General features: G+C 46.2%; 1 protein-coding gene across 1 annotated transcript in view; it reads right to left on the bottom strand.

Annotated features, from left to right (window-relative positions):
- Shpk (sedoheptulokinase) overlaps positions 1-21,908 on the bottom strand; it is a 33,039-nt gene extending 11,131 nt beyond the window's left edge. Inside the window, exons 1-2 of the mRNA XM_059271152.1 lie at positions 21,387-21,908; positions 11,753-11,894 (exon numbers count right to left, since the gene is read on the bottom strand). Coding sequence (XP_059127135.1) covers positions 11,753-11,894; positions 21,387-21,548 — 304 coding nt within the window. The 5' untranslated portion in view covers positions 21,549-21,908. The remainder of the gene's footprint in view (positions 1-11,752; positions 11,895-21,386) is intronic.
- Between the last annotated feature and the right edge of the window lie 1,331 nt (positions 21,909-23,239).

Here is a 23,239-nt window from a genome sequence, read left to right as displayed (position 1 = left end):
GACAACAGACTCCTACATGTGTCTTCTGACCACCACACATGGTCAGAATGTGGCCATGGTGCGCATTTGTGCCCACGCGTGCACAAACACACACACACACCAAAGAGTCGTCACCCCCACATCTCTCAGAGAAACCAGCCTCCAGGTACAAAGCCCAGATACCCTGCAGCCACTGTGCCAGAAAGCACATAAGCCACGTGTAGACATCTAGCAGACATTCCTGGGGGAACTGGCCCTGCAGTCTTCCTCATAAAGGCACCAGGCCCTGAGTAAGGCCATCTTGAGCCACCCTGAGGAGTCCGTCCCCCAGATGAATACTGAAGCAGCCTCCTTCAACACCATGCACAAGAGTCAGTCAGCTGAACCCAAAGTGGTAGCTGTCTATAAGCCACTTAGTTTGGAGATAATTTGTGATGTGGAAGCAGTGACAGGTACTCAAAATCTCCTCCCAATGTCATTTCAAGAGAGTACTGCTAGAAGAAAAAGTTCATCTGTTCCTTTTTATTTTGTGTGGGATATGACCTAAGGCTCTGTGAGCTTTTAAATTTTCCGTCCTTAAAAGTTCACTGGAGGGGCTGGAGAGATGGCTCAGCGGTTAAGAGCACTGGCTGTTCTTCCCAGCAACCACATGGTGGCTCACAACATCTGTAATGAGATCTGGTGCCCTCTACTGGCCATGCAGACAAAGCACTGTACACATAATAAATAAATAAATCTTTAAAAAAAGTTCACTGGAACATAACTAGCTGTGGGGTTTGGTACACATTCCTTGGGCCCTTTCAATCTGGGGTATTCCATCTTATTTTGTCAATTAGGAGAAATTTTTCTTCATTATTTCTTCACATCCTCCTCTTCACTTTCATTTTTCTTTCCAGGTCTCATATTATTCAGATGTTAGTGCTTCTGTTTATATTCTCTGCCTCTCTTGAATGAATGGATGGATGACAGGCAGATAGATGACAGACAGACAGATAGATGATAGACAGATAGATGACAGATGACAGATAGATGATAGATGACAGACAGATAGATGATAGATGAGCAATAGATGATAGACAAATAGATGATAGATGATAGACAGACAGATCATAGACAGATAGATCATAGACATAGAGATGACAGATGATAGATAAGTGATAGATTGTGGTGGTATTGTGTTCCCCAAAATATTGTGTACCTTAATAAACTTATCTGGGCTCAGAGAACAGAAAAGCAACTAGATACTTAAGATAGGCAGTGATAGCACACGCCTTTAATCCTAGCATTCCAGAGGCAGAAAGAAATCCACGTGTTCAAGGATACAACCAAGAATGATGACTCACGCCTTTAATCTCAGAAAGCGAGCCTATAATCCCAGGGAGTGGTGGTAGAAAGCAGAAAGGTATATAAGGCGTGAGGATCAGAAACTAGAAGCATTTGGCTGGTTAAGCTTCAGGCTTTCAAGCAGCAGTTCAGCTGAGAGCCACTGGGATGAGGACACAGAAGTTTCCAGTCTGAGGAAACAAGACCAGCTGAGAAGCTGGCCAGGTGAGGTTAGCTGTGGCTTGTTCTGTCTCTCTGATCTTCCAGTGTTCACCTCAATAACTGGCCCTGGGTTTGATTTTATTAATAAGACTCTCTAAGATTCATGCTACAATAGATGATAGATAGATAGACAAATAGATGACAGGTGATGGATGGATGGATAGATAGATAAACAGACAGACAGACAGACAGACAGTGTGGTGGTTTGAAAGAAAATGGTCCCCAAAGGAAGAGGCACTATTAGGAGGTGTGGCCTTGTTGGAGTAGGTGTGGTCTTGTTGGTGGAAGTGTGTCTCTGTGGAGGTGGGCTTTAAGGTCTCATATATTCTCAAGCCATGCCCAGTGAGACAGACCACTTCCTGTTGCCTATGAGTCAAGACATAAGAACTCTCAGCTCCTTCTCTAGACCATGTCTGCCTGAATGCTGCATTGCTTCCCGCCATGACGATAATGGACTAGACCTCTGAACTGTAAATGAGTCACAATTAAATGTTTTCTTTAATTGAGTTGCCCTTGTCATTATAAAGATTTATAATGAAAAGGAGCAAGCTGAGGAGAAAAGGAGCAGCAGGAAGTAGAATGGAGCTAAACCCTGTAGTCAAGGAGATAAACAGATTAAGGAATGGAATAAAGTGAGTGGTGACCTCAGGGCAAGATCCCACCCAGCTAAGTTTCCAATTTGTAAAAAAATAAAAATAAAAATAAAGAAAAGCTTAGAGCCAGGTGTGATGGTGCACAACTTTAATCCCAGCACTCAGAAGGCAGAAGCTGGTGGATCTCTGAATTTGAGACCAGCCTGGTCTACAGAGCAAGTTCAAGGACAGCCAAGCTTAGGCAGTGAAGGAAACCACAAAAACCAGAAAGCTGGTGAAGATGTAATTGAATAAGGGGGCCATGTTCCAGCCCTAGCAAGCAGCAGAACTTGGCAGCTTTGGCCACATGGTTCTGGAGTTAAGGATAGAAGAAAGGGGCTACAGAATTTGCCTCCACCACTAAGAAAAGCTGCTGAGACCAGGGATATGTCAGGAGTGTCCCTGATTGGGGGCCTAGAAAGGCCATTGCATGAAATTGTGAAGTTGAAGCCTGGATTGCCTTGGAATCCTCAAGATGTTGGTGATGTCAGAGCTGTGAGATACCTGCCAAGAAGACCTACTAACAGGGAGTGGAACTAGCCCAAGAGAAAGAAGTACTTTGCAGTCAAGAAACATGAGTTGGAGATCTGAAGAGTGTTTTGACATCAGACATGGAGATGCACAATTTGGAGTTTGCCCAGCTGGTTTTTGGTCTTGCTTTGGTCCAGTATTTCCTCACTATGCTCCCTTCCTACATTTTAGAATGGTAATGTATATCCTGTGCCATTGTATGTTGAAGTATGTGATCTGCTTTTTGATTTTGATCTTTTTATAGGTGATTACAGTTAAGAGAAGACATGAATCTCAGAAGAGACTTTGAACTTTGACTTTTAAATAAGTTTGGGACTGTTATAGACTATGGGGACTTTAGAAGTTGGACTGAATGCATTTTTGAATTATGATATGGCTAGAAGCCTTTGGGGGTCAGGGAGTGGAATGTGGTGGTTTGAAAGAAAATGGCCCCCAAAGGGAATGGCACTGTTATGGCCTTGTTGGAGTTAGGTGTGGTCTTGTTGGAGGAAGTGTGTCACTGGAGGCAGACTTTGAGGGAGGTCTTACATATGCTCAAGCCACACTCAGTGAGACGACCACTTCCTGTTGCCTATGAGTCGAAATGTAAGAACTCTCAGCTCCAGCACCATGTCTGCCTGCATGCTGCCTTGCTTCCAGTCATGACGATAATGGACTGAACTGTAAGTGAGCCACCTCAATTAAATGTTTTCCTTTATTAAGAGTTGCTGTAGTCATAGTGTCTCTTCACAGCAATAGAAACCCTACCTAAGACGGCTAGATAGATACATAGGTAGATGATAGATGATAGATAGATAGATAGATAGATAGATAGATAGATAGATAGATAGATAGATAGATAGACAGATGATAGATAGGTAGATAGATAGATAGATATTTGTCTTCCATCTTCCTTCTGACAGTCTTCAATTTTAATAACTGTTTTCACATGTACTTTGTGAACACATGTGTGCACACACATGTGTACATCTGCATGCCAGTGAGTGTGGAGGTCAAAGGACAACTTGCAGGAGTTGGGTCCTTCCTTCTGCCATGCGGGTTCTGGGAATCAAACTCAGGTTGCCAGGCTTGGCAGCAGGAGCCTTTACCCACTGAGCCCCCTCACCAGCCCCATGACACATCTCAACCTGGTCTTTCAGTCCGATGTGTGTTCTGAAGTGTCATCCATTCTGCTATTAAGTTCATGTATTACCCCCTCCGTTTCAACTTCTATGCTTTTCATAGCTAACTCTCCTGGTTCTTTTTACATGTTCCTTTGTGGTGCCCATGCTGATATAATCTCCCTTCAACACTGTTTAGTGTTTGTGCTGGCTAGCTGATGTCAGCTTGACACAAGCTAGAGTCACCGGCAAGGAGGAAGCCTCAATTGAAAAAAATGCCTCCCTAAAAGGAGGCTGTAGTCAAGCCTGTAGGGCATTTTCTTAATTAGTGCTTGATGGGGGAGGGCCCAGTCCGTTGTGGGTGGGGCCTCCTGGGTGGGTGGTCCTAGGTTCTATAAGAAAGCAGGTTGGTCAAGCCATGTGGAGCAAGCCAATAAGAAGCACCCCTCTATGGCCTCTGCATCAGCTCCTGCCTCCAGGTTCCTGTCCTGATTTTTTTTGATGATGAGCTGTAATATGGAAACATAAGCCAAACAAACCCTTTCCTCCCTGAGTTGCTGTGGCCATAGAGTTTCATCACAGTAATAGTAATCCTAGATAGTGTATCAAATTAAATTTTGTAGACTGGGTCTCACTCTGTAGCCCAGCCCAGGCTGGTCTCTACAACACCATCTTCCTGCCTGAGCCTCCTGAGTGCTGGGATTATAGGCATGCACCACTACACCTGGTTTGTATCGAGCTAATTTTAAATTCTTTTTTTTTTTCTTTTTTTAAGACAGGGTTTCTCTGTGTAGCTTTGCGCCTTTCCTGGAACTCACTTTGTAGTCCAGGCTGTCCTCGAACTCACAGAGATCCGCCTGCCTCTGCCTCCCAAGTGCTGGGATTAAAGGCGTGCGCCACCCCCACCCGGCAATTTTAAATTCTTAGTGTGTCCCATTCTAAGAGTTCTGTCTCATACAATCAAATTAACCCAGGGCAACATTTTCCTTGAGGAATAGAATTGTTCTTCAAGTGTCTATTATCCTGACCTACGAGCTCATTTTCCCCAGCAATACTAGCTACTCTGCCCAGGAATGCCAATGAGCCAGGCCTTGCCCTAAGGTCTGCAGGAAGGATGCATAGATCCTGGGTGGATCCAAAGGTAATCTAGCCCTGTGCCACAAATTATCTCCTCATCCTGGGACTTCCCATCTAGCCCCCAAGAACAAATGATGTTACATAATCCTTAGACTATAAGTCACCAACCCTGGAGCTGGATGGGGATAACTTTTGTCTAATGCTTTGGTTTTACCCCTGAAGACACCTGTGTTCCTGTAGGACTATGGTGTTCTGGAGAAGCCAGAATTTTACCCAGCCCAAGCCAACACACACACACACACACACACACACACACACACACACACACACCAGCTCAAACGAGTCCCCCTTACCCCAGGGTCTCTCGCAGTGTTCTCCGATTTTCTTTGTGTATTTTTTTTTCCTCTTAGGATTCCTCTAAAACCAATCCTGAGGACAAGGGTGGTGGTCATGTTAGCCAGTACCTTGGTGGCAACCATCTAAAAGTTCAAAACTAGAAAGCACTTGGAACTCTGGACCCCTAGATCTTAATGTTCCTGACACTTTTATTCTAGCAAAAGCAAGGGTTAAATTAAGGTTCTGGTTAGAGTCCTATGTGTTGTCTATGTGATGCTGTCTACCTTAAATGAGGTAATACATGAAGAGCATTCAGAACACTGCCAGTACATGGAGAATGCTCTGTAAGTACTAGAGAAGGTGATAATGATGATGATGAGTCTTTCTCTTCTGTGATAGTTCAGACTGCAATGTCTCCCAAAGCCCACGGATTAAAGTCTTGGTCCCATCTCATACTGTTGAGAAGCAGCAGAAACTTTGAGGTGGAGGAACCTAGTGGAAGATCTTCAGGTCACTGAGGGTGAGCTCTCAAAAGAGATTGTGGGGGGCTGGAGAGGTGGCTCAGCAGTTAAGAGCACTGGCTGCTCTTCCAGAGGACCCAGCCTCAATTCACAACACCCATAGGGTAGCTTAGAACAGTCTAACTCCAGCCCCAGGTGATGCAATGCCCTCTTCTGGCCTCAGAGGGTACTGTATGCCCATGGTACATAGACATTCAGACAAGCACTCATACACACATACTAAAAATAAATAAAATCTCCTAAAAAAAAATTTATGGTTTTTTGAGACAGGGTTTCTCTGTGTAGCTTTGGAGCCTATCCTGGAACTCACTCTGTAGACCAAGCTTGCCTCCAACTCACAGAGATCTGCCTGCCTCTGCCTCCCGAGTGCTGGGATTAAAGGTATGTGCCATCATGCCCAGCCAAAATCTCCTAAAAATTTAAAGAGAGAAGTCATGGGGCATGAGTTTCTTCTCTGTCTCATCTACTTCCCAACTATGAAGTAAGATATTTGTCTCTCCCACATGTTTCCACCATGATACATCACTATAGGCCCAAAGCAATTCACTGGAACCTCTAAAACTGTGAGCTGAAATTAACCTTTTCTCTCTGTAAGCAGCAGAATGCTAACACAGCTTCTATGGTAGTTTGAATGCAATTGACTCCCATAATCTCATAGGAAGTGGGACTATTAGGAAGTGTGGCTTTGTCAGAGTGAGTACGGCCTTGTTAGCGGAAGGCTTTGAGGTTTCCTATGCTCAGGATATTGCCCAGTGTCTCAGTCGACTTCCTGTCGCCTTAGCTATTACTTAGCTATTACTCCAGCACCATGTCTGCCTGCACACCACCATGCTCCCCCTCATGATGATAATGGACTGAACCTCTGAAACTGTAAGTGAGCCACCTCAGTTAAATGTTTTCATTTATAAGAGTTGCTGTAGTCATGGTGTCTCTTCACAGCAATAGAAACCCTAACTAAGACAGCTTCTTACCCTGCCCTGGGCCTCAGGGTTTTCCAAAGCCTTTGAAAAAGACAGCGTACCTCCCTTACCTATCTTCTCCTCAGATATGGCTGTTTCTCATGTCACCATGCAAATTTAATGACAACTAATGCAGCAGAATAGGAAAAGAATGCTGACACAATGTGCCAGTCCAGAACAGCTCACAGCAACTGGGCATGCTCAAGACTTAATAGACAGAGGTCAGAGTCTGTCCTTGACTGAAGAACATCACTTGCCAAGCAGGGTAAAAGTTTTATGGCTGTGTCTGATCTCAGACCCCAGACTTGGGATCCAAGGTCATTGCATTTTTCTACAAATTTACTCATAGGGAACCAAAGAATGTGAGTTACTTGCCCCTCTCCATTATTCCCAGGCTATGACATCCATTCATTCACTCACGCACAGTGACTGCATGATATACCGACTGACGGTCTAACGGGTGTCAGAGACTGGTTCTAGTCTAGTCTCTGAACACAAAGTAAATGAACAAGCCCGTTGCCTCCATGAAGCTTATACGCCAGAATGAAGACAGAGTATAAACAAGCAAAGACATGATACCAGGTACTTTTAATTGCTGTGGAAAATGTGCAGAAGGGGGAGGGGAAAGACTGTGGTAGGTTACTGGAGGTGGTCCAGGAAGTCCTCTCTGAAGTGACATGTGAAGAACATGGAGTAAGGGAGTGAGCCTTACAATTAGCTGGGGAGATGGCTCAGAGATTAAGAAGAGCACTGGCTGCTCTTCCAGAGGTCCTGAGTTCAATTCCTAGCAACCACATGGTGGCTCACAACCATCTATAATGAGATCTGATGCCCTCTCCTGGCCTGCTGATGTACATGCGCACAGAGTACCATATACATAAATAAATCTTTAAAAAAAATAATAAATGGCTGGGGACACATGTTGCAGATAGATGAAACAGTGACTCTAAAGGGACCTTGTCAACAGTCTGTCAGTATTCCTGGCATGCAGCACAGCAGAGAGGCAAGTTATAGGTTAAAGCTTGGACATCAGACATCAGGGACCTACAACATCTGCCTGGTGTCAGGTTAAGCTCCCCTAAGAGATGGGGACAAGAACGGGCACTTCCTCCTGTGACAGCCTCCTCACAGCTGCACTGCTACCTGAATCTAAGTGTGTGCTTCTTACTTCAGCCCCTGCAATCCCCCAGCTTCAGCTCCATACCTTCATCTGTTTCCAAAACTCTTTTGATCCCATTTTTACATTGTTTGAATTGTAATTTTATGATAAAAAAAATAGAATGCTTATAATATGCCATAGGTTGTTTAACACGCTTTAAAAATGGTAATTCACTTACTCTATGTGGTAATTTATTTGCTTGTTTAATTATTTAATTACTGTGTAGGGGTGTTTTGTCTACATGTATGTCTGTGCGCCACATGCATGCAGTACCTGTGGAGGCCAGAAGAGGGCACCAGATTCCGAAGGGCTGGGATTACAGACAGTGAGCGCTGCCATATGGGTGCTGAGAAGTGATTATGTGATTGTTATGCCCACGTAAGAAAAAATAAAGCAGGATGCTTTTAAAATTTCCCCAGCTCCACAGACCTAATAATTAGTATGTAAATCTAGGGAGTCTGTCCCAGAATCTGCCCCAGCGGGTGCCTCCTTCTCTTTCTCTTCCTCTTCCTTCCCCTTGGTAAAGAGCTGTATTATATTTTGAAGCTTGTAACGACACAACAATAAATAGATGCACTCTCAATTTAGAAAAAAAAAAAAATCTTCAAATACTACAGGCAGGGCCAAAGTCCTGCTTGCTCATTCTCCGCTTAGCTGCAGCCCCCTCCTTATCACCGTGTACTCTTCCTGGGTGACTTGTCTATTGTTGACACTCACACGACAGGTTTTGTTTTATGTAGTTGACCTGGGTGTGTTTGCTTAAACAACAATACTCGACTGTGTCTATTGCTGCCCAACAACATGTCTTGAGTCTGTGTGTCAATATGCTTGAATGTGCCTTATTCTTTCTAACTCCTAAGTGTCGTCCCACGCCATGGGCCTGACTGCATGTGTGTGATGAGTCCCCACAGGTAAACGGCACATTTTTACCACTATAAACAAAGGTGCCGTGAAGTGCTTCTCCTGGACCAGTTCCAAGCAGTATAATTTCTGAGAAATAGCAGCCACCCTTCTTAACAGGCCTGGCCAAGCTGCCCTACAAAAAACCAGCTCATTTACACTATTTAACTACCAGCTGCAGTATTTGTAATAAACCCGTTTCCCACTCCTTCGACAACTCTTGATGTTCCCAGGCCTTTTGATTTCTTTCAGTCCAGTGGGTGGAAAACAGTGTCTCGTGGTGGTTGACATCTGCATTCTCCTAATTGCGGATGACGCTGAGCATCGTCTCCTCTGTACTTCCCCTTTTAGGAACTGTTTGTCGGGGACCCTTGGTCCATCTGCCCTTTCTTGGCCTGACGTTTGTCCTTCACCTACTCGACATGGGCAAATGTTTTCACCTTGTCTGCAGCTCGCCTTTTAGCTTTGCTTTATGGTCCCTATTTTTCTCCCTCTTTTATTGAGCCTGAGAGTGGACCCTGAAAACAGGCCTAACCACAGGCCTCTCAGAAAGTGCCAGTCACTCCCAGCTCTCCCACTTGCTTGCCTGTGTCCTCCCTGAAGTACTTAGCCCTCTGCTCGAGTTGCAGGTGCCTGACCGTGTCGGCTGTGTTCCTGAAGATACAGGCTTCTACACTCAATTCCAGATCTCCCAGGGGGACCAGTACAGGGCCTCCATGTGGTCGGTACTAAAGCCAACCTGAATTATGGCCACCATTAAAAACAGCACAACTTGATCCCAAACCTGACTTTGCTGGACTCCATCATCAGGAATCAGCAGCAGCCAACTCGCTTCCTCTTTCCCAGAAGCAGAAAGCAAAACAAGACAGCAGCCTGGCTCCGTGAAATTTTAAGCAGCTCTTCCAATGATGTGGCTGATGGTTTGTGTGGTTGGTACAGAATCCAGGAGACTCAGAGAAAAGAAGGCAGAGGAGCAGACCACAATCATTAGATCTCTGCTCTCCCCTTTAGGAAGGGTTTTAGTATTAAAAGGACATTTATTCTTGTTAATGAAGAATTCAAGAATTTAAAAAGCTTTTACAACCTAGACTGCCTGGGAGAGGTCGGTCAGTGCTGGCGCCCTCATTGGCCCCCTGCTGCTTGGAGCCAGGCAGCTCTTGTCTGAAGTGACCTGATAACAAGCAGACAAGGGAAGGAGGAGGCTTCTACAGATACCCAGCGCTGTCTGGGGCAAGGCTCTGAGGACACATCACTAGATGAAGGAAGTCACCATCCCCTTAGCCCAGGGGAGCTGAGTCGCTGACTTTTTAGACAGACAGGCATGAATCCAGCATCCCACCCTCTTAACCACCTCACCCATCAACCCCATTTCTCCTCTGCTTGAAAAATCTGAGCTCAGCCAGGTGCAGTGCCATGCATCCGTGTCCGGGAGGTGCAAGACTCCATCTCAATAAGTAATAGCACCCATCTGCGCTCAAATGATAACATTTCTGAGGGTGAACGGGTGGTTTTGTAATACTATCCTTTCTAGTTTATGTCTATATGACATTTTCTATAATTTAAAAAAAAAAAAAAAAAGGAATGCCTAGCAATCCAGGGAGCTGGTAACGTCCTGTAAATTCTATTCCTTCTGTGGACATTCTGTTGGGAAGTCCTTCTCTTCACTGTATCACTACCTGCCTGTGGCTCTGGTCTTCTGAGAGGCCTTTGAAAGTTCAACCACGTTTGCTGCTGTGTGGCCCAAAGCGTGTTGTTCTAACCTCTCTGAACTTCCTGCTCCTCACCTGCACGGTGGTGACAGTGACACTCATCGTAAAGCTGTTGGGAAAGATGGATGAGGTCATGCATCCTTAGCCTGACACCTGGTACCTGAAGTGCTCATTGTTTTCCTGGCACAGTCTTCCCCTCAGGGCCACACAGAACAGGTCACCACCTTTGCACCTCGGCAGACCATCAGATGAAGACGAAGTGATGCTCTGCATGCACGAGGCCCTGGGTCCCGTCCCCAGGACCAAATGACAAGAGCATAATAACAATAATAATGGTTTGCCCACTAAAGTGATAATAGCTAGAATTATGTGAAATTATATAAGATTAGATACTATACCCAGCTGGGGCTGGTGGCACAGGCTTATAATTCCAGCTACTGAGGAGACTGGAGGATCCTAAGTTCTTTGCAGCCTGCCCAAGCTAATGTGAGTTCAAGGCCAGCCTGGGCAACTTACCAATTCATTAATAAAAAGTAAAAAAACGAGAACTAGGGCGTAGTTCAGTGCTAGTGTGCTTGCCTAGCACATGGGAGGTGAGGTCCTGGGTTTACTTGGAAGTGGAGGCAGGGGGATCAGGAGTTTAAGACAAGCCTTAACTATTTAAAGAGTTTAAGGTCAGCCTGAGCTACATAAGACTGAGTCTCAAAAAAAAAAGAAAAGGAAAGGAAAAGGAAGGGGAAAAAAACCTATACCCAAGTTGGTTCGGCAGGTAAATATGCTTTGCCATACAGGTCTAACCAGTTACCTGAGCTCCATCCCCAGAACGTACAATGGAAGAAGAGAACAAATGAACACACACACACAGAGAGAGAGAGAGAGAGAGAGAGAGAGAGAGAGAGAGAGAGAGAGAGAGAGAATAATAAATAAAATTTTAATTTTAAAACACTCAAATTCCAGTTTCCTCTGTTTGGTATCTTGTCCAATTACAGCTGGCACAATAAAAAAGAAAGCTATGTGAGATCCTCTCTACTGAGTCCCAAAGAAAAATCAAACTTGCTTTCTCCTCTGGCTGTCCACAGGTAATATAATGGATGTGTAAGCAGACAGCTTGAGTCTTCACTACACATTTGGCCCAGATAAAATGTACACAAAACACAGGTGACAGCCTATGATGTTTTGTTCTGAGGAACAAGGTACTATGCCTATGCCAGGACAACCTGACCCTGGTCCAAGAGCCCTTCACAACCCTGTTCTTAGTCCGTTAAGTGACCGCGGCATGAGATCATTACCCACACCCAGCATACCTTGACCTGCTTTCCAAAATAGGATGCCATGCATCTGTCCTGATACTCCGATAGCCCCGACTCTCTGGAGCTGTTGCCGGGGAAGAGCATCAAGGCATTCATTTAGGGCTTGGATGATTCTAGTCACATCCTGCTCTCGTCCCTGGAAACAAAACAGGACAGGGTGGGCATGGGCAGGCAAACAGGCAGACCAAGGAGGGAGGGCCTCTAGAGATCTCCTAGAGAGACGACTCATTCCCCCAAGGGTCATTGCCAAGATACAGAACTGAAGGATCTGGTTAGCTCCAGCTGGGCCCGGCCTGAGACTGTACAAAGGCCCACTCCCCACCCCCTGAGACTGTCCATCAAAGGCCCACTCCCCACCCCCGAGACTGTCCATCAAAGACCCACTCCCTACCCCCTGATACTGTCCATCAAAGGCCCACTCCCCACCCCTGAGACTGTCCATCAAAGGCCCACTCCCCACCCCCGAGACTGTCCATCAAAGGCCCACTCCCCACCCCCGAGACTGTCCATCAAAGGCCCACTCCCCACCCCTGAGACTGTCCATCAAAGGCCCACTCCCCACCCCCGAGACTGTCCATCAAAGGCCCACTCCCCACCCCTGAGACTGTCCATCAAAGGCCCACTCCCCACCTCTGAGACTGTCCATCAAAGGCCCACTCCCCACCCCTGAGACTGTTCATCAAAGGCCCACTCCCCACCCCTGAGACTGTTCATCAAAGGCCCACTCCCCACCCCTGAGACTGTTCATCAAAGGCCCACTCCCCACCCCTGAGACTGTTCATCAAAGGCCCACTCCCCACCCCTGAGACTGTTCATCAAAGGCCCACTCCCCACCCGCAGGGAGGAAACACAACTGGGGACAGTTTAGCGATACACCAGGCAAGCTCTACTGAGAAAAGCGTGTTCCACAGTCTGCAGGAGAAATACTGTGGAAGGAAGAGTGGGACAGAGGCAGAGGCAAGAGTCTGGCAGGGCAGAGGCAGATGAAATTCCCCTCCCTCCCCTCATTCCAGGTTGACTGGGATGAATGACTGGAGACAGATTCAATAGGGAAAAAAGCAAATCAATTTATTAACAAGCAAGAGGACAAAGAAAATCACAGCATGGAAAAGAACAGAAGCCGAGGGCCAGTTGAAGTTTTACATTACCCCTTCTTTATAGGAAGGAAGGAAAGAAAGAGCAGGGGGTGTGGAGAAATTTGAAAAGTCTTCCGTGATAAGGGGAGGAGGAGAAATTAGCTGGTAAGAGTCTCTTTGGAACTGGAGTGAATCCAAAGAATGGAAATTAACCACCGGGAGAGGGAAGCCCATTTGGAGGACTCCGTTCCTTGGTCTTCCTGATGGAGCCTGAGGGTGAGATTGCAGGTGGGATGGAAGGCCGGTCTACGCCTTTGTATGCTGGACTTTGGGGGGACAGTGAGGGAAGTGAGGCGGCAATCTTGCCCTGTTGTCCAGGCTGCTCTGAATTCCTGTTTTAGCGATGCCCCTTCCAGCCTCAGCCTCCCAAGGATGTGGAAAGTGAGGCTCGTATCCAGCTTGCAGCCTGGTCTTGACACATCTGAGAAAAATCCTCTGCGTGTGTTTGGGTGAGGAAGAAACTGGGCTAGGACCTTTCCATTCCCCTACACAGACTTTCTCAACACAAGATGCCATACTGGGGGGAATATCATCCTCTGAACCTCGATCCTGGAAAGACATAGTCAAGAAATAGACAAAGGACCCAGCACAGTGGAGCATGGAGCATGCCTTTAATCCCAGCACTTGAGAGGCAGAGGATGGTAGATCTGTTAGTTCAAGGTCAACCTGGTCTACATGGAGAGTTCCAAGGCAGCTGAAACTATGTAGTGAGACCTGGTCTCAAAAACAAAATGAGCCGGGCAGTGGTGGCGCACGCCTTTAATCCCAGCACTTGGGAGGCAGAGGCAGGCGGATCTCTGTGAGTTCAAGACCAGCCTGGGATACAGAGCGAGATCCAGGAAAGGCTTCAAAAGCTACACAGAGAAACCCTGTCTCAAAAAAACCAAAAAAAAAAAAAAGAAAGAAAGAAAGAAAAGAAAAGAAAGCAAACTCCAAAGGACTAGAGTACTCTCTGATAAGTCCTAGCAGGAGGAATGTTTGAGCCTGAGAGTTTGAGACTAGTCTGAGCTAGTGAGACATAGTCTCATAGTGAGATTACATTTAAAAATAAATGAACAGATGAGTAAATAATAAATACAAACAAAGCAGATCCTGAGGCTGGGGAGACAGCTCAGTCAATAAATATTTGCCACGCAAGCACGAGGACCTGGTTTTGAAGCCAGGCACCCACACAGAGAAGCTGGGCACAGCAGCATGTGCCTACAGTCCTAGTGTTGGTGAAGAGAGAACAGACTCTCTGGGTCTTGCTGGAAAGCTCTAGGTTCAGTGAAATATCCTGCCTGAAAAAAATCAAGTGAATAAATGAAGGAAAACACCCAAGGTTCACCTCTGGCTTATACATGCACACATTTGCACACTCACCCATATACACACAAACACCTACCTACACCATACACACACACACACACACACACACACACACACACACACACACACGTCTTAGCCATTAAGAGTATGTACAACTCTTGCAGAAGACCCAAGTTGGACACCCAGTACCCACATTAGGCAGCACCCACGTTGCAGGTGTAGGGGCCTACAACCACCCAGTAACTCAACTCCAGCTTTGGTTGGAGCTGACACTTCTGGTCTCCATGAGCACTGGCACTCACATGCACAAATCTACACACAGACATACATGAATACACATAATTAAAAATAAAGTAAATCTTGGGGCTGGAGAGATGGCTCAGCGGTTAGGAGCACTGGCTATTCTTCCAGAGGTCCTGAGTTCAATTCCCAGCAACCACATGATGGTTTACAACCATCCCTAATGAGATCTGGCACCCTCTTCTGGCTTGCAGGGATACATGCAGGCAGAACACTGTATACATAATAAATAAATAAATCTTAAAAAAATAATAATAATAAAGTAAATCTTTTTTAAAATTACAAAATAGAGGGGCTAGAGAGATGGCTCAGCAGTTAAGAGCACTGGCAGCTCTTCCAGAGGTCCTGAGTTCAATTCCTAGCAACCACATGGTGGCTCACAACCATCTATAGTGGAATCTGATGGTGGCTCACAACGATCTATAGTGGAATCTGATGCCATCTTCTGGGAAAAAGGCATACAGGCAGATAGAGCACTCGTATACATAAAATAAATAAATAATCTTTTTAAAAATGTCTTAATACAAAATACAGATAGGAGTGTAGCTCAGTGGTAGAGCATTAACCTAGAATCTACCAGGCCCTGGGTTCTATTCCACACATGACAAATATCAACCTCAAAAGACTCTGATAAAAATACAAAATACAGTTGGTGGTAGAAACCATTCTTACCAGCTATGAGACCTTGGGTTCAATCCCCAGCCAAAGGAAAGAAAGAACAAAAGATAAAGTCATGAAAATTAATCTAGAGCTTAATCTAATTTAGAGCTTAATCTAAAACCACGTTAGCTCCAGGAAAAGTCAAGTGGCCCTGGCAGAGGACAACAATAAAAAGAATACAGTGGTCGGGCAGGTTCAAGATAAGCCTTTGGCCTCACACGGGGGAAACACATTTTGACGTTTTACAGCTAAGGAAATGTCCACTGTGGGTCTGGGGCTACAGCTCAATAGTAGAAAGCTTGCCCAGCAAGTGCAAGTTTCAGTCTCCAGGACCAAACTCAGAAAAGGAAAGAGCAACTCAAATGAAGGAATGCATTCGAACGGGAGGGGAGTTACTCAACTTCAAAAATAGGTACTGGTGAGGTACAAACCTGAGAACACACCATAAATAGGACCTCAGGGTTCTATCTCATCCCAGTAACAGGCTCAGACACTAGGCTTATCCTATCCTGAATCACTTCAGAACGATGAAGCTTTCTTACATCACCCTGTGTTGAGGCTCCGGGAACGATATCCCTTAGAACATGGCAATTTAGGATACACTGAGCAATTTGATCTCAATGAAACTGGGAGGGCTTAAAGGCAAGTTTAGATTTGAGGCCCTCTAACACTCTAAATTTCAATAGGCTAAAAAGGACTCACAAAGGTCACCTACCAAAGAAACCTAGATGCCTCATTGTTTCTCAGTGGATAAATTAACTTTCAAAGTGGGAGAATTACATACAGTTACATTTAAAAGAATCACACCTATGCTACTAGTATTTGTTATTCAGAGTCTTAGGATACTTTAATATCTGAAGTAAATTGTTTACATTTAAGATAATTAATTTGGGGGGTGGGGATTCAGCTCGGCCTTAGAGTGCTTGCCCAGCAAGTGCAAGGTCCTGGATTCGATCCCCAGGATGAAAAAGAGGAAGAAAGAGAAAAGGAAAAAGGAGGGGAAGGAAGGGGATTATACTGAGCTTAGAGCCTCAAAACACAAACTAGGAGGCTGTGGAGCTTACTTCTTACATGAACATCTCAGTACACACCAGCATACTTGTCCTACCGTCTGCCCAGCACTGGCCCCTGTCACCAGCTCTTGTCCTTCCCTGTAGGATTCTTCACTGCTCCATCCTACTTGCCCATTGGAGTTTCCACTTTTCTGTGGTCTTTGTGAATTCAGAGCAAGCTGAACCCTGGACCTTCCGAATTGCAGGTCCAAAACCCCCAAATAAAGTCCTTTTACTTTTGCACATTCTGAGGGTTTGTTCCTATGTTTCCTTGTGTGTGTGTGTATACGTAAACAAGAAAGTAGACTGTGTGAATAACCACAGTTAAAAACATCTAAGAGGTGCTGGAGAGATGGCTCAGTGGTCAAGAGCACTTGCTGCTCTTGCAGAGGACCACACGGTGGGTCAAAGTTATCTATAACTGCTGGGCGGTGGTGGCATACGCCTTTAATCCTAGCACTTGGGAGGCAGAGCCAAGTGGATCTCTGTGAGTTCAAGGCCAGCCTGGTCTCAACAGAGCAAGATCCAGGACAGGTACCAAAACAACACAGAGAAACTCTGTCTCAGAAAAAAAATTATCTGTAACCCCAGTCCCAGGGGATCTGATACCCTCTTCTGGCCTCCACAGGCACCAAGCACACATGTAGTACATATATACATACATTCAGGCAAAACATTTATACACATTCATAATTAATGAATCTAAAAAAATAAATAAATAAAATTTAAAAAACTAAGCAAGTTAGGACACAAGCCAGCAATATAGCATTTGCCCAGCATTCCCAAGACCCTAGATTCAATCCCTAGAAAGAGAGAGAAACGGAGATGGGAGGGATCTTTTAATAAATAAACAAACATCTGAGACATATCCTTAGCTAAAAATGGAACTAAGTATTATTTAAAGGCCATCAGAAATTGTCAAAATGGCACACTTGGTTTGTTGTGTCTAGGATCTAATCCAGACTTCAAAGATGTTAGGCAAGGGCTAGCTGCGACATTATACCCTGGCCCCAACCAGTTCTTCATTTGGTTTAGGGATATTTTTTGTTAGTCCTTTTTACATTTACTTATTGTGTGTGTGTGTGTGTGTGTGTGTGTGTGCATGCGCGCGCGCGTGCTGAGAGGAGAGCACACATGCCACAGGATGCTTTTGGAGGTCAGAAGACAATTTGCAGGAGTTGATTCATGTGGATTCTGAGAATAGAACTCAAGGCATTAATCTTGGCAGAAGGCATCTTTATCTTCTGAGCCATCTCAATAGCCCTAAATACTTGGTAATTGTTTTTATTTTTGTTTTCTCAATGTTACTTATTAATGAAACAAACTTTACAAGTTAAATTCTAAAACTTAGGAAGAAAAAAAAAAGGGCAAGGCAGTGGTGACACATGAATTTGAGGATAGCCTGGTCTACAAAACAAGAGAAGCCCCGTCTCAAAAAACAAAAAGAAAAAAAAAACTCAGGTTATGAACTAGAGACATAACTCAGCAATTCAGAGTACTTCATGCTTTTCCAGAGGACCAGGGTTCAGTTCCCAGCACCCACATCAAGTGGCTCACAACTGCCTGTAACTCCAATTCCAGGGGATCCAACACCCTCGTCTATCCTTTTAAGGCACTACAAACACACACTCAAGCACAGATGCACAGACACAGGAAGAAAGAAAGAAATCCTTCCCTAAGAGCTAGGGTTCTAAGCTTCATAAATTGAAAATGTATTTTGATTTCATCTAAAATAAGGTGTTTGGGCACACGAAAATCACATCAAATACAAAATAAACTAGCCTTTTAACAACTGGAAAGGTCCATGGAAAGAGAAGGGAGAGTAGAATGCAACTGGAAATAAAGGCCATTCGCTGTGAGGTAGAAGGCTTATGGGCTGGAGAAAACATGAGAAGGCTGAGTCTTTGGACTCTTTGGGTTCCTCCAGGGAGTACATCTGTCCTTCTGGGAACAAACAAACAAAGCCCGGTCAAGACAGTTCTTGGCCTCCCAAGTGAACAAAGGAGGGTGTGTAAGGGGAAGCTGGGGAAGGGGGGTATGCAAACTAGAGCATATCCTTAGCATGGAGCCCCACACCCTACCAACGAGCCTTCCACTGTGCCAGCCAAAGTGCATAGAGGGGTACACAGCTCTGTGTGTGAGCTCCACAGAGGAAGAAAGACAGGGAGGGCAGGGGTAAACAAAGAAAAGAGAGGGGACGGTTGTTTAGGGCACTGTCAGTACGGCAGCCACTAGCCATCGGAGTCCGGTCCGAACTGAAATGTTGCATAGGCACGAGTTACATCTGAGGGCTGGGGAGACGGATCAGTCAGCTTGCCCTACAAGCCTGAGGACCTGAGATTAATCCCTGCCACTCGTGTTTTTAAAACTCTGGTGCGGTGATGTGTACTTTAATCCTAGCACTGGCGAGGCAGAAATAGGCAGATCCTTGGGGGCTACTTGTCAAGCTCCAGGCCAGTGAGAGACACTTTTTCAAAAAGAAAAAACTGGGGGGGGGGGCATGAATAAAACCTGAGGGCTGAAGAATACAATGCAAGGTTGGCCTTTGGCGTCCACATACATACAAATACACATGAGCATCTAAATGTACACACACTAGTTCAGAATTAATATGAGTCATGTACAATATCTCATTAACACATCTCTATTATTGCATGTTAAAATGATACTTTATATACATTAGGTTAAATAAAATACATAATGAAAACTAATTTTGTCCCAGTACTCAGAAGGCAGAAGCAGGTAGATCTCTGTTACATATTAATTTCCCAGGCAACCAGGTCTACATAGTGGGCCACTGTTTCTAAATAAATAAATAAATATAAATAAATAATAAAATCTAAATTAAATTCATTTCATCCATTCCTCTTACTTCCTTTAAAATAGCTACTCAAAGACTGAAAATTACACGTGTAGCCCACATTTGTGACTTGCATTTCTGTTAGACAGTGGTAGTTTAAAAGTCCCCAAATGGCCAGCAGATGGTGCATCACCTCAGGACAGAGGGGCCTCTGTTTGAAATGTGTCGGGGGTGAGTGGGTCGTGTGGGCGGAGACCATGGAGGAGGAAAATGAGCCCAGTTGGGAGTAAAGACAAGGAGAGGCTGTGTTCAGCAGTTCCTTTTAGGGTTGAGTGGGACCAGGGGCAGTCCTGGGACAATGGGCGCGCCCACACTGTAACAGGTTCAAACCATCAGTGAGTCTATACCCAGACCAAGATCTACAACTTCAGACTTGACAAAGTGCAGAGCAACTCACTCAAACCCGTCCATCCCTGAGCCCCTCCAACTGAGGAGGCGGAGCCAGAGATGACAGACAACTGAGTCACAGATTCCCTCCAAAACCTTGTGTTTTAGCTGCACGGGGTGGAACACACCCGTAATCTCAGCACTTGGGAGGCTAAATAAAGAAGATCCAAGTTTGAGGCCAGCAAGACCCTATCTCATAAGAGGGAGGGAGGCTCAAGTTCATGAGGAAAAGGCAGGCCCTGAACCTGCTGTACTATAATCCTGGCCCAGCTCCTCACTCCTCCAGAACCAAAGCCAATTTCTCCATGTCATAATTCATGAAGTGAAATAATCATTCTAATATGCTAAGGCCCCAACCGAAGGCCCCTGGGAAAATTAGAAGTGTTCCTGCAATTTTTATCTTCTTCTTCTTTTTTTTTTTTTTTTTTTTTTTTTTTAGTTTTTCGAGACAGGGTTTCTCTGTGTAGTTTTGGTGCCTGTCCTGGAACTAGCTTTGAAGACCAGGCTGGCCTTGAACTCACAGAGATCTGCCTGGCTCTGCCTCCCAAGTGCTGGGATTAAAGGCGTGCGCCACCACCGCCCGCAATTTTTATCTTCTTAAACACGTCCCAGCAAGATGGGTTCTGAACCTCCAAAGAACTGACCCTTGGCAAGAGCTTTTGAGACACAAGGCTCAAGTGTGGGGTACTGCATTCAATCCAAGTTTCTGGCTGGAAGAAGCCTTAGTGGACACCTAGTTCAGACGAGGGAATAAATTGAGGCCGAGAAAAAAGTGAGATGTTACACTCTGTCTTGATATTAACTTCTGTAAATTCACTGACTATAAACTGACCCTTTTCAGGAAACTAACAGGATTGGAGTCTGAAGCTTGATGTCTGTTCTGAGCCTACTTACATCATCTCTCAACAGAGTTCACTGTCCTTAATTCATAGAGTTTTAAATATATGTGTACATATATGTGTGTATACATATATACTATATATACATGTACACTACATATAATATAGTGTATATAATATATATGTAGTGTGTGTACAGACTCGTGCCTGTCGTGGGGCACATGTAGCCGTCAGAGTACCTTTCAGGAGTCAGTTCTTCCCCTCCATGGTGGGTTCTGAAGATGGAATTAGGGTCATCAGGCTTGCTCAGCAATTGCTCTTACCTGCTGAGCCATCCTGTGGGTCCCTGAATGTTTTTGGTTTTTCGAGACAGGGTTTCTCTGTGTAGCTTTGTGCCTTTTCCTGGAATTCGCGTGGTAGCCCAGGCTGGCCTCGAACTCACAGAGATCCGCCTGGCTCTGCCTCCCGAGTGCTGGGATTAAAGGCGTGCGCCACCACCGCCCGGCCATTTTAAAATTTTAATCAGCTTATCTCAGTCCTACCCTCTGACAACAATGCTCCAGAGATCTCTCATTGGGGCTGGAATTCTTTGAGTAACAAGTGAAATTTTCTGTTACTTTCACTTCTACGGAGTGAGAGGATCGAGGTATAAACCTAATTCTACATCTGATTTCCAGAGCCCAACCTGCCTAAGGGGTAAAAAAACGAAGCCTGAACTTGAGGGCACAGGGCAGATGTTGAGCCACGAGCAACAAGCGTGATAGTCAGGCCTGTGGTTATTACTCTGAAAGCGATTCCTCTCCGGTCAAAGTACAGAAAGTGATGAGCAGAGAGTAGGGGGTTCCAGCCCTGCAGGGCCGCCAGAGAAGCCTGAGAGTGGGAAGATCGATGCCCGCAGGTGGGAAAGCTCCCTGGGAAAACCTAACGGCTTAGCCTGAGCGGCTGCAGGCTGCAAGACCCTAGAGGAAAGGATGGCAGGCGGAGGTCAGACAAGCTGGACAGTCAGGGGTACATCTTCGCGGAAAGGTGCTGCCCGGGATGCCGCCAGTGTCGTCCGGAGACGGCGACTCCAGGGTGCTGCCTCACCTGGGGCCCGGCTGCGGCGCTCTCTGTCTCTGCCCGGGCAGCCCGGGTGCAGGTGGCCAGCACCACGAACCCGGCTGGGTGGTCGGGTGCAGCCTCCAACAGGGCAGCCTTCACGGACGTGGTGCCCAAGTCGATGCCGAGAGTGACGGGTCGTGAAGCCATGGCAGCGGTGACAGCGGAGGTCGGGTGGCTTCAGCGGCGCGCTAGCCGCGGCACTCTGCACCGGGGAGGGCAGCGCAGGGGCGGGGCTTCCCTGCCAATCTTTCAGCCTCACGCCACATGGCGACTTCTTATCTTCCCATTGGTCAAGGAAGGCAGGCTCCCACACGCAGCGACCCCCGGCGATTGGTGGAGAGGCGACAGAAGGCGGGACCTAGTGGGCTGAAGGTACCGGACAGTGCCGCGGGTGCTTGGAGAATCTTCGCCAAGGAGCGCCGAGTTTCCGAGAGTCGACAAAGGCTCCGAGAGCCCTGCTGCCCCTACAAGTGACTAGGTCTCCCCTCACATCGGAGCCCCCGTCCCTGCCAAGGCGCCTGCGCCCTTCCGCCCTTCCCTCAACCCTACCCAGCTTCATCTATCCGGCTCTGACTGGTGAAAACTACAACTTCCAGAGCTCCTCGCACGGAACTCTCGGCTCCCTAAGTCAGGTGGTTCGGGTCAGGTGACAGTTGGCCCCGCCCTCACACAAAGTCAGCGGATCCCAAAGTGTCCCTCATATTCTGAAGCGGCATCTGGTGCGAGGTTGCTGCTTTCCGGCGAGGTCGGTCCGCTGAGCCTGGGAGGCTGTCAGGTGAGAACCATGGGCGTCGGGACGGCCTCCCCTTTTCCCGGTAGGACTAAAACACCACCCACCCCCGCTGACACTGGCCTGGCACCTCAGAGAGGCAATCTGCCGCGAGTCCAGCCTCCTTCAGCAACGCTGGGTTTCTACCCTCTGGCCCCAACCCAGGCCCGCACAACCCCAGGTTGAAGGACTAGGGTATCGATGAGCAAAAGCACTGGTACCGGCTGCCAGCCAGCTTGGGTGACACTATGCGATTGCAGTTGGAACCCCTTGCTTGCCTCCTCTGGTGCCGCCTGAATCTGGCGTGGGAATGTGCAGGTGGCTTTGGGGGAAAAAAAGTTAGATGCTGTTAGGACCGTTCCAGAAGCTCCTATTGATTCGGCCAGAGAAAGAGAAGACACTTGGGTCTTGCCTTGGGTGGTAGTAGTAATAACATTACATCATTGTTTCTCAACTTTTTTATCTTATCAGTCCACCTCCTTAAAATTTTAATGCAGCTGATAAGCTCTGTTTTTCATATCATGGCTTTTGGGAGAGCCAGAAACAATGACTACAGATATTTTCTGACCCCCAAGATCCTATTTTAGACCCCTTTGAGAATGCTTGCCTTGCATTTTATCTCACTTTAATTCTGTGGTGCCATTACCACTGTCCCTGTTCCCCCATGAGGAATCATAGGTTAAGAAATATTCCAAAATCATACAGCAAGTAAATGGGAATCCTGAGACCTGGGCAGTCCATCTCCAGGAAACATTCCTTGTCCAAACTATGTTATCTCTTGAGGATGTTCCAGGTTATGGACCGACAGCAGGACTACCTCAGACACCTGACAAAGGGAAGCTACCACGGGAGATCTCTGATTCTTGAGTGGGGATGGTAAAGGGTCTTGAAAGTGTACCGTCTGACTGAGGCCTGGAAGATGGTTAGAACACACACACACACACACACACACACACACACACACACACACACACCCAAGGGCATGGCCAGTGCCTTGTTTCTGTCTTATAATTTTTTACAAGCCTAGTTGTGTGGTTAACCAATCTGATCATTTTAGCATTGTGGTCAC

The sequence above is a fragment of the Peromyscus eremicus genome, chromosome 8a (genome assembly GCF_949786415.1).
Source record: "Peromyscus eremicus chromosome 8a, PerEre_H2_v1, whole genome shotgun sequence".
Taxonomy (NCBI): Eukaryota; Metazoa; Chordata; class Mammalia; order Rodentia; family Cricetidae; genus Peromyscus; species Peromyscus eremicus.
The sequence above is the reverse complement of the archived record's forward strand: the minus strand, read 5'-3'. Positions and strand labels throughout refer to the sequence as shown.